The sequence below is a fragment of the Microcaecilia unicolor genome, chromosome 10 (assembly GCF_901765095.1).
Source record: "Microcaecilia unicolor chromosome 10, aMicUni1.1, whole genome shotgun sequence".
NCBI lineage: Eukaryota > Metazoa > Chordata > Amphibia > Gymnophiona > Siphonopidae > Microcaecilia > Microcaecilia unicolor.
Window position 1 is genome coordinate 192,561,919 of NC_044040.1, and position 12,041 is coordinate 192,573,959.

The following is a 12,041-nucleotide window of genomic DNA, read 5'->3' on the forward strand; positions in this document are numbered from 1 at the left end:
AACATCAAAAAGATGAAAGCTTCAATTTATTCTCATAAAGGATCCACAGAGGAACATTTGAGTTGCTACAGGTGTTTTAAATTTCTGAAAAGGTTATAGGTGGAAGTTTTTGCATCATCAGCAAAAAACGAAAAAAATGTGCGAACAACTCAGGAAGAATATATGTTTTTTAAAAATGTTATACTTACAGAATTTATAATATAAATCAAACATACTTGTTTTAAGTAAATACAGTCAGAGTCTATACAAAAACAAAAAAGAAATATATCTATATATGTAAATCACAAAAACATGTCAGAACCCCAGCTTATCAGTCCACAGCTAGAGAGGGGGGAGTTCTGAAATGTAGTGAAGATTATCAATTATCAATATATCTATCTATCTATTAGGAAATAAAGACCAGCACTACTTGACTACTTCCAAAAGAGTACCTAAGGTCTCGAAGAGATTCCCACAATCTAAACAATCTTTACAAGACACAAAGGCAGATAACTATGAAGGTTCAGGTACCTATTACCTTGAAAAGGTTTTCAGCGCTTTCAGAGACATGAGACTGTTTGATTGACTGCATGTCAGCATTCCTTTTTGGCGTCTCTGATTGAGTTTGTTTTTTCAACATAATCCAGGTGATCTTTTGTACATTTCATTGCAATATACATCTGATATATATCAATTACACTTTGACAGTGAAGGATTTTTGTGTAGCCCCTGAAGCAGCCCTGTTGGACGAAACACGGCCTGTGTCGGGCTGTTTGTGTGTATATATATTTTAATTGTTTTTTATTAATAAACTACGTTTTGTCTTTTAACGATTTGCTTCGTATTTTTCCATAAATTTAAACAGGAAAGAGTAACCACACATCCTGAGAGAATGAACTAGATTATTCATCAAGGGAGAGGGTATGAGGAGGAGGCTGTTCTTCAAACACAGATCATAGATTCACCCATCACAACCAGACAATGAGCATCAAATGCTGCCTCAAAAAATATGTTTTAAGAACTAATTTAAACTTGTTAAATGGTAGTTCCTCATGTAAATCGGGAGGAAGATTGATTCATAATCTAGGAACCAACAAAAAGAAGATGGAGTTATAAGTAGACTCATAATGAGTTTCTACTGGTGCTGGGATGCCCAAATGATGAGAAATAGCGACCCAAGGGCCTGGTTGGGAGTGTAGGAGATGATCAGTCTAGATAGTTGTAAAATAAAAAAATCTTTCTCCATCATACATTGGAAGACAGGCATCACTGGAGTAGGAACAATTTGTGATCATTCTTGCTCTATTTATTTAAAAATTTCTTATCTGCCTACAACTAAGCAGAATACAATATAAAGTACATAATAATAACAAATAACAAAAGAAGAAAGATCTTCATCAGTCCAACATCACTAACAGGGACAGGCTCAACCCCACATCTTAACAAAAAAAAAATGTTTTCAGGCCTTTCCTAAACTGCTGCACACACTCACACAGTCTCAGATAACCAGGCAGCCCACAATACACAAGCTCAACAGACTAACCAGAAACAATACATCTCACCAAAATAATAACAACCAAAACAATGGAAGAATTACTATACGCAGACAAAATCAGTGCAAAGGAAAGAAAGGACACAACAAACCCAGACTACAAGAGAATATACAACTAACAAAAATCAACACAACTTCAAACCTAGCTTACCCTTACCAAACAATTCAAGTGGAATACATAAACGCCAGATCAGTAGTCAACAAAACAACAATAATAACAGACTGGATCACAACAGACAACCTCGACCTACTATTCTTCAGTGAAACCTGGATTCACGATCATAAGGATCCCATAATTTTAGATCTATGCCCCCAGGCTACAAAATCATTCACTGGACAAGAAAAGAAAAAAAGAGGAGGAGGCATAGCACTAATCCATAGATCCCACTTCACCGTAACAACAACAGCCGAGTCCATAATACCCCAACTTGAAATCGCGTCAGTTAGAATCCACCATACAACCTTGCTCGACCACCTAAACGTTGTCTTGTTTTATAGACCACCAGGTAACTGGCATGAATGCCAACCACACTTCATGGATTTCATATTGAATACATGTGTATCTAACTCCAATCTACTTATAATAGGGGACATAAACCTACACCTAGAAGACCCTAACTTAACCAATGCATGTGAATGCAAGGATTTCCTCCAACTATAGGACCTCAACTGGCCAAATATGCAAACAACCCATGTCAAAAGACACACACTTGACCTCATCACACACAAACTGGCCTCAGACTTAAACCTAATACTAACAGATACAAAATGGACAGACATACCATGGTCAGACCACCACAAATTAAACCTATCCCTACAATGGCAAAAAAAGGCTTAGACCACAATCAAGAACGCACAACCTACACCACGAGAGGCCAAATTGACCCTGTAACATTCTGGCAACAGATCTATGAGAACGAATGGACAGCACAAACAGACTCGAAACACTGTCTCCTAGATTGGGACAACAGATGCAGAAGCATATTAGACAATATAGCAACACAATAAACAAGAACCTCACAAAGACACAACTCGATACTATGGTTTAACGAAGAACTGAAAAAACTAAAAACACAAGTTAGGAGGCTTAAACGAGCATGGAATAAAATAAAAGATGAATACACACTTAATGCATGGAAACAAATGCAAAGAAACTACAAATATGCACTAAGACAAACCAGAAGGTCATACTACAAAACCAAAATAGAGCCAGACTACAAAGACACGCATAAACGTTTCCAACTCGTGAACAAACTACTAGATACCACACCCAGTTACCACAACCAACACAGACACCCCATCAGCAGACAACCTTGCTAAATACTTCAACGAGAAAATTGTAAAGCTACGAATCACGTTACCACTTAATGCCACAGACCACGAAAAATTCATTGACTGTCTGGATCCAATCCCCAATGAATATCCAGCAGACCGAATCTGGACAAACTTCACTCTACTTGCTGATGAAACCGTCACCCAAGCGATCAACAGGTTCACCAAATCGCACTGCAAACTGAACATATGCCCCAACAACCTAATAAAATCCGCCCCCTAAACTACATGTTACAACACGGACTCTTCCCTAAGGATAAAGGAAACATACTACTCACCCCAATACCTAAAGATTCAAAGAAAAAAAGCAAATGACATAACCAACTACCGCCCGGTAGCATCTATCCCTCTGGCAGTCAAACTAATGGAAAGTATGGTAAACAAGCAGCTTACCGACTACTTAAACAAATTCTCAATATTACATGATTCACAATCAGAATTTCGATCCAACCACAGGACCGAAGTAGTACTAATCACTCTCCTAACCAAATTCAAACAAGCAATTGCAACTGGCAATTGTGTACTCCTACAATTCGACATGTCCAGCGCGTTCGACAAGGTAAGCCATAAAATTCTATTAAACATTCTAGAATACTTCAGGATTGGAGGAAGCATAGTTGGATCAAAGGCTTCCTAACCGCAAGAACATACCAAGTGATATCAAATTCGACTACATCATCACCATAGAAACCAGAATACGGAGTACCCCAAGAATCACCGCTTTCACTGACCCTTTTTAACCTAATGATGACACCTCTAGCCAAATCACTATCCAACCAAGGCCTTAATCCCTACATCTACGCAGATGATGTCACGATCTACATCCCATTCAAACATGATCCAACAGAAACCACAAATGAAATCAAACACAGCGTCCAAATCATGAATTCATGGGCGGATGCATTTCAATTACAACTTAATGCAGAAAAAACACGTCTCATCCTCTCATCACAATATAACACGAACAAACCCGCCACTATAAACACCCCAATCTATACCCTTCTTGCTTCAGATAGCCTGAAATATTCTCAGAGTCACAATTGACCAAAATCTCGCACTAGAAAGCCATGCGGAAAATACAACAAAGAAAATGTTCCATTCAATGTGGAAACTCAAAGAGTAAAACCTTTTTTCCCAAGGGAAGTATTCCACAGCCTGGTACAATAAATGGTGCTAAGCCACCTAGATTACTGCAATACAATCTATGCCGGATGCAAAGAACAAATCATTAAGAAACTCCAAACTGCCCAAAACACAGCAGCCAGACTCATATTTGGAAAAACGAAATACGAAAGTGTCAAACCCCTAAGAGAAAAACTACAGTGGCTCCCCCTTAAAGAACGTATTATGTTCAAAATTTGCACTCTGGTTCATAAAATCATTCACGGCGAGGCCCCGGTCTACATGTCAGACCTCATAGACTTACCAACAAGGAACACAAAAAGGTCAGCACGCACATTCCTGAATCTCCACTACCCCAGCTGCAAAGGACTAAAGTATAAATTAACATATGCATCTAGCTTCTCCTACATAAGCACGCAACTATGGAATGCACTATCAAACGCCATAAAAACAATGTATGACCTAATTAACTTCCGAAAAATCACTAAAAACCAACCTGTTCAATAAGGTATACCACAATGATCCATCCTAAATACCAGACAACGAAACTCATACCAGAACTGGACAAAATCGAACTCTCTATACTTGACTGCTTCAGTTACTTTGTCACGAATGAACTTTAACGCAATACCACTTTATTTCTCATTCCGAATATGAATTCTCTATACTTGCCTGCTTAATCTACTCTGTCACTTATGAACTTTAATGCAATACCACTTTGCATTTCTCATTCCGGAAATGGCAATCGCCATTACAGAATAATGTAAGCCACACTGAGCCTGCAAATAGGTGGGAAAATGTGGGATACAAATGCAACAAATAAATAAATAAATAACACAACACTGGTCCTGCAAACGAGAAAGCAAATGCACGACTTAACAGACATCATCATTCACTTGAAACCTGAATTGATGTTTCTGATCGTAAGGCCCGTAGAAGCCGGTAAACAGATATCACTTGCCTAAAGTACCATAGTACACATACAGGGAAATACAGTATCTGGTTAATTAATTTCACAATCTTGTATTGCACACAATAAATAATTGACAGCCACTGTAACTGTTTTAACAAAGGTGTCACATGTTGGAACATTGCAGCAGCAACCATCAAACTGGATGCAGCAGTCTGGATGTTTTTTTTAACACTTGTATCCTTGATTTAGCAATTTCAAGATATAAAGCATTGCAAAAATCAATCCGGGAAAGAACTAAACTCTGCAACGCTGATCTAAAATTGTATGCCAGGAGCATCAGTTTTAATTTGGCTAAAAGATACATCTCAAATAAAGAGGAACCAACCAGACTCAGGTTCTGATCCTGCATTGACAAACGAAGGTCAAGAATTACTCCCAACACATGCTCTCAATTGGTGCACCAGAATGTTGAAGGTAGATTTCAGGGTCAATTGTGAGTGAATTGCCAGGGATGGGTGCTGGGGACGCTCAATGAAATACAGCAAGGAGGGTAGCCTGTTGCAGGGTATTTGTATATGTATATTTTCACACAGGGGATGTGGGGAGCTCTGGGGACAGCCACAAGGCTACCAGAGATACCCTACTGGAACTGAGGAGCCTTTTTTTTCACTGTTTTAATGTACAGTTAGCTGGTCCATTTAATGATTTGCAGGCATGGTAGTGGTGCCCATTGTCATTTGTTATTTGTGGCCAGGAGTCAGTAATGATCCCAGACACAGTAACAAAGTAAAACATTCATACATTGGAAGACAGGCAGCATCATTTAGAAAATCACCATCACTGGAGTAGGAACAATTTGGAATCATTCTTAAAAATTTCTAGAGCCGGTGGTTGGGAGGCGGGGGCTAGTGCTGGGCACACCTCTACGGTCTGTGCCCTGAAAATGGCAGATACAAATCAAGGTAAGGTATACACAAAAAGTAGCACATGTGAGTTTATCTTGTTGGGCAGACTGGATGGACCGTACAGGTCTTTCTCTGCCGTCATCTACTATGCTACTATAACAGTTTACTTACCTGCAGTGTTCAAGTACTACAGATTAGCAAATCTCATGGTAATTTTCTGTTCACAAAAGTCACAATATTTTACCACAGTTTACTATATAGATCTATATGTGGCAGACTGGTAAAGCCCCACAATTTATTATTAGTTGTAGAAGAAACAATTTTAGAATCGTTCGGGCTGATATTCAGAAGAAGTTAAAACAAAATTAACAACAAAAAAAAAGAAGAAGTTACATATTCATCGGCAGCTAGTGAACGTATAACCTTTCCCCTGTAGATTTATCAATCTTATATGGTGGATAGTATCAGGCCAAAAATGTGACTGAATGGTCTGAGGCCTGATACTATCTGTAAAAGAAAGTGCCAAAGAAACAGCTGAGTGAGGGAAGTCCAAGACATTATCCGTACAGCAGTGATATTTGGTCACTATCAGAATGAGTTATAGGTTTAGTTTAGCCCTGTGACTGCATTGTATATATATTCAGCCCACTGTTGATACGTATTACAGCGCTAAATATACGTATTATTTAAAATGCTGGCACCAGTGCTTATATTAATACAGCTGCTATGCTGGCTCAATATCGTTCCTATTGTTGGTTATCAAAACTTCAGTGAGTGTCATGTTCCTGTGCATGATGAAGGCAGGCAGACCAAGAGTGAACAAAATAATAAGTATTAGCCCTGCTGATAATCAGTGTAAAGTTGTGCAAGAAATGCTTTGCTCTCCAATAATTCAGTTATAGTTTGCTGACCTTTGTAGCTGTTTGATGTGGAGCACAGTCTATTCTTAATGCAACGTCTACTGCAGGACATGATGGTGTAGGTGTTGCACCTGGTGTAGGTGTTGCACCTGCTGAAAAAAGTGAAGAAGGTGGTCATTATTTTTCATCAGATAGATAGATAGATAGATGGATGGATGAAATAGCAGAAGGCCTTCATCCATCTGTCTGTATGTCTGTCCATGTAGGTATACTACACCATGCCCACAGAGGCCCCCAGTATAGAGATAAACCCACATACACCTGGGTTGAACTGGGGAAAGACTTACTTGGACTCCTCCAGCCCTGAAGACAGAACAACAGACCATGGCAGCCTCAGCCCTAGTTTGACCCTCTCCTCAACCTCTATTAGCCCCATCATAGCAGTGCAACCCAGAAGTGGCAGTGCTATCTGCTGTGTTAGTCTTCCCTGTCTGTTTCCATAAGCTTACTCTGTTTCAACCCGGAGCAGGAGAAGCCAAAGAAAAAATGCTTTTTAGCTGTCTCGTGCACTCTCATCAGATGAGGACCAAGGATAAAAGTCAGGACAGAAGTACATCCCATCCTCCCCCACCCCCATCACAACACATTGTACTGAAATCTTAATTAATATGCCCAGTATTGATCTAGGACAATCCAGTGTTTATGGATTGTTTCAAATCTAGAGGTATTAAGTGAACTAGCCAGTTCCAGTTTTTTCATTAGACGTAGATTCCATTAAGCTATGGACTTACGCTGGTATTCTATAATGGCATTTACGATATTTAGGTGACCTTTTGAGAATTACCCCCTAAGTGACCACACACTAACTGCAATGCATAGTCCAGCCAATTCCTTGCTTATCACCTGCCCATTTCTCACCCAATAATCGGCTATGTAGACAGTGCATGTTGTCACGCCAGCAACGTGACAGTTACTACTACACTGTATGCTAACACTTACCATGTGCTTATTCAAGCACAGATTATTAGCTCTGTTTAGTAAAAAGGCCCCTGAGATTGAGGAAAAATACTATGCAAGTTGTTCTAGATCAGGGACTCTCATCCCAGTCCTTGGGACACACCTAGCCAGTTGAGTTTTCAGGTTACTCACAGTGAATCCAATCTGGCTTTCGCCCCCTTCATTCAACTGAAACAGCGCTTGCTAAACTCTCCAATGATCTGTTCCTGGCCAGATCCAAAGGTCTCTATTCTATCCTTATCCTTCTCGATCTATCTGCTGCTTTTGACACTGTTGATCACAGCCTACTCCTTGATACGCTGTCCTCACTTGGATTTCAGGGCTCTGTTCTTTCCTGGTTTTCTTCTTATCTCTCCCAGCGTACCTTTAGTGTATACTCTAGTGGATCCTCCTCTACTTCCATCCCACTGTCAGTTGGTGTATCTCAGGGATCTGTCCTGGGACCTGTTATTTTCTCCATCTATACTTCTTCCCTTGGTACTCTGATCTCATCCCATGGTTTTCAGTATCATCTTTACGCTGATTACTCCCAGATCTACCTCTCCACACCAGAAATCTCAGCCGAAATCCAGGCCAAAGTATCAGCCTGCCTGTCTGACATTGCTGCCTGGATGTCTCAGCGCCATCTGAAACTAAACATGACCAAGACTGAGCTTCTTATCTTTCCCCTTAAACCAACCTCTCCTCCTCCCCCATTCTCTATTTCAGTGGATAACACTCTCATCCTTCCTGTCTCATCAGCTCGTAACCTTGAGGTCATCTTCGACTCCTCCCTCTCCTTCTCTGCACATATTCAGCAGACTGCTAAAACCTGTTGTTTCTTTCTCTATAATACGAGCAAAATTCGCCCTTTCCTTTCTGAGCACACTACCAGAACCCTCATCCACACTCTTATCACCTCTCGCTTAGACTATTGCAACTTGCTTCTCACAGGTCTCCCACTTAGCCATCTCTCTCCTCTTCAATCTGTTCAAAATTCTGCTGCACGACTAATATTCCGCCAGTGTCATTATGCTCATATTAGCCCTCTCCTCAAGTCACTTCACTGGCCTCCTATCCGTTTCCTCATACAGTTCAAGTTCCTCTTATTGACCTATAAGTGCATTCACTCTGTAGCTCCTCAGTACCTCTCATCTCTCCCTACATTCCTCCCCGGGAACTCCGTTCACTGGGTAAATCTCTCTTATCTGCACCCTTCTCCTCCACCGCTAATGCCAGACTCCGTTCCTTTTATCTTGCTTCACCATATGCCTGGAATAGACTTCCTGAGCTGGTACGTCAAGCTCCATCTCTGGCTGTCTTCAAATCTAAGCTAAAAGCCCACCTTTTTGATGCTGCTTTTAACTCCTAACCCTTATTCACTTGTTCAGAACCCTTATTTTATCATCCTCACTTTAATATTCCCTTATCTCTTGTTTGTCCTTTTTGTCTATCCTAATTAGATTGTAAGCTCTGTCGAGCAGGGACTGTCTCTTCATGTTCAAATGTACAGCACTGCGTATGTCTAGTAGCGCTTTAGAAATGATAAGTAGTAGTAGTAGAATATGCATGCCCTACCTCCATTGTATGCAAAACTATCTCATGCATATTCATTGTGGGTAATCCTGAAAATCTAGGTGTTTCCAGAGGACTGGGTTGAGAACCTCTGTTCTAGATGCTCAAAGCCATGAACATTGTTTGAGTCAGGAAAAAAAAAGAAAAGAAATCAGACTGAAATCTCTCTGGGTGCTTTCTCCTGAGGTACATGTGTACGTTCACTTTGAAAACTAGTGCAAAGACCATGGGAAAACCTACCTATGGGCTTTGCAGCAGGGCCATAGCTATGGGTGGGCCTGGGAGGCCCTGGGTTCATTCACTTTTGGCTCAGTCACATCCAGCTACAGTGCACCACTGGTGAAGTTGGTGGGAATCCCCAAACTCTAGCAGGTGAAAGTATCCACAGTGTACCATAACTTCCATCAGAAAACTGTAGCAGTCAGTGGCAGTGCTCTTAGCCACCAGCACTGGAATCCCATTCATATTCAGTTCATGCAGGAGAATTAAGCATATGTGGGTTGCCACTGTTAACGACTAGGGGTGCAAAATTGACTGCCGCAGGTTTCTGATGGGGGTTACGGTGGGCTGTGGATATCTTCAGCTTGTGGGACTTGGGAATCCTTGCTAGCTAAGCTATTTATTTTTCAAGTTGAACAGGGAGAGTGCTTCTGATAACACAGCTAAGGCAGCAGATTGGTTTTAGGTTGCCGTGTGGCCATCAGGTACTTTAGGTTGCTTCACACTACTTTACATCCCTTTTCAGCTCTGAGATTTGTATTTTTTTTTTTTGTCTAGTCCTTCAGAGTACAGTGAAGTAGACTGCCATTTTGTCAGTATGCAATTAAATTATTACACATCTGGGAGACAAATATGGCCTCCAAGGTGCAATAATGCCATCAACCTTTACTCTCAAATATTATAAGCTATTAAATCAAACTCTATTCCGCAGGGTATTGATTTTTCACTGTAACTCTTTATTCAAATCTCTGTTATATAATAGAATAGTTTACCAGATTTTTAAAGAAACTATGGGTTAGAGATCTGCATTTTTTTTCATTTCCTAAATGAAAAAAAAAGTGTGGACATTTTTCTTTTGACTAGTTTCTTTGCCTATACATCCTCCACCCTAACCTTCTCACTAGTCCTATGATTAAAAGCTTTTTAAAAGACTCATACCTTAAGATTTCTACTATATCTTCCCCATCCCTTCAGGCTCTCTCCCCCTTCCCATGCTTAACTTACCCCATCCTGGAATTGAAGCGTGGCAGAACTTACGGCCAGTCACCACACTTTAGTTCTGGGCCTGCTCTGTCTTGCCCTCAGCACCACTTCCTTTTCCCCAATAGAAGGCCTTAGGCAGTTTTCAAACACTGATTATCACTGGGCATTCCTGTACAATTTGCTCATTTATGCACTTTTAAATATCACCTAGATAATGACCACCTAAAATGCAATCAGCATCAAACTTTTTAGTAACACTCAACTGTTTCTATTCAGATATAAGAATGTTGCCCATAACCCCAAACTACTACTACTAATCATTTCTATAGCGCTACTAGACGTACGCAGTGCTGTACAAATTATATCCAGGTACTTTCTCTGTTCCTAGAGTTTATCAATAGAAATCAAACAAAATAAAACATGGAAAAGAAAATAAGATGATACCTTTTTTATTGGACATAACTTAATACATTTCTTGATTAGCTTTCGAAGGTTGCCCTTCTTCCTCAGATGGGAAATAAGCAAATGTGCTAGCTGACAGTGTATATAAGTGAAAACATTCAAGCATTACTATGACAGTAAAATAGATACCATTGGAGATTCTACATGGAATGTTGCTACTATTGGAGATTCTACATGGAATGTTGCTATTCCACTAGCAACATTCCATGTAGAAGGCTGCGCAGGCTTCTGTTTCTGTGAGTCTGACGTCCTGCACGTACGTGCAGGACGTCAGACTCACAGAAGCAGAAGCCTGCGCGGCCACATTGGTGATCCGCAAGGGCCGACTTCTACATGGAATGTTGCTAGTGGAATAGCAACATTCCATGTAGAATCTATAGAAATCAAACAAAAGAAAACATGGAAAAGAAAATAAGATGATACCTTTTTTATTGGACATAACTTAATACATTTCTTGATTAGCTTTCGAAGGTTGCCCTTCTTTGTCAGATCGGAAATAAACAAATGTGCTAGCTGACAGTGTATATAAGTGATAACATTCAAGCATTACTATGACAGTCTGACAGGGTGGGAGGATGGGGGTGGGTAGGAAGTATGCATGGGGACATCAAAGCATATCATTGATATTCTAACAGGGTGGGTGTGGATAGTAATGCTTGAATGTTATCACTTATATACACTGTCAGCTAGCACATTTGCTTATTTCCGATCTGACGAAGAAGGGCAACCTTCGAAAACTAATCAAGAAATGTATTAAGTTATGTCCAATAAAAAAGGCATCATCTTATTTTCTTTTCCATGTTTTATTTTGTTTGATTTCTATTGATAACCTTAAGAGTGGACTAACACGGCTACCACACTCCTCTGTTCCTAGAGGAATCACAATCTGAGGTTTTTGTACCTGGGGCAATGGAGGGTTAAGTAACTTGCCCAGATCTCCAAGATCAAAGCCTGCTGCACTAACCTTTAGGCTACTCCTCCACTCCACTACTGCTGTATGTTAAAGAAAGACAGGATAAACGATTCAAAGCTTATATTTCTTTTCTTTTCTGTTTTTTTTCTCTTCAACCTGGCAGAATTATCCAGCTCTTTTCTTCTAGGTCTTTTTGATATTATGAGCCTTCTCAGAGGTGGGAAGGCAG

General features: G+C 40.2%; 1 protein-coding gene across 1 annotated transcript in view; it reads right to left on the minus strand.

Annotated features, from left to right (window-relative positions):
* The window catches only part of SI (sucrase-isomaltase), a 230,712-nt gene that overhangs the window by 177,307 nt on the left and 41,364 nt on the right, over positions 1 to 12,041 (minus strand). The window contains exon 3 of the mRNA XM_030216421.1: positions 6,715 to 6,815. Coding sequence (XP_030072281.1) covers positions 6,715 to 6,815 — 101 coding nt within the window. The remainder of the gene's footprint in view (positions 1 to 6,714; positions 6,816 to 12,041) is intronic.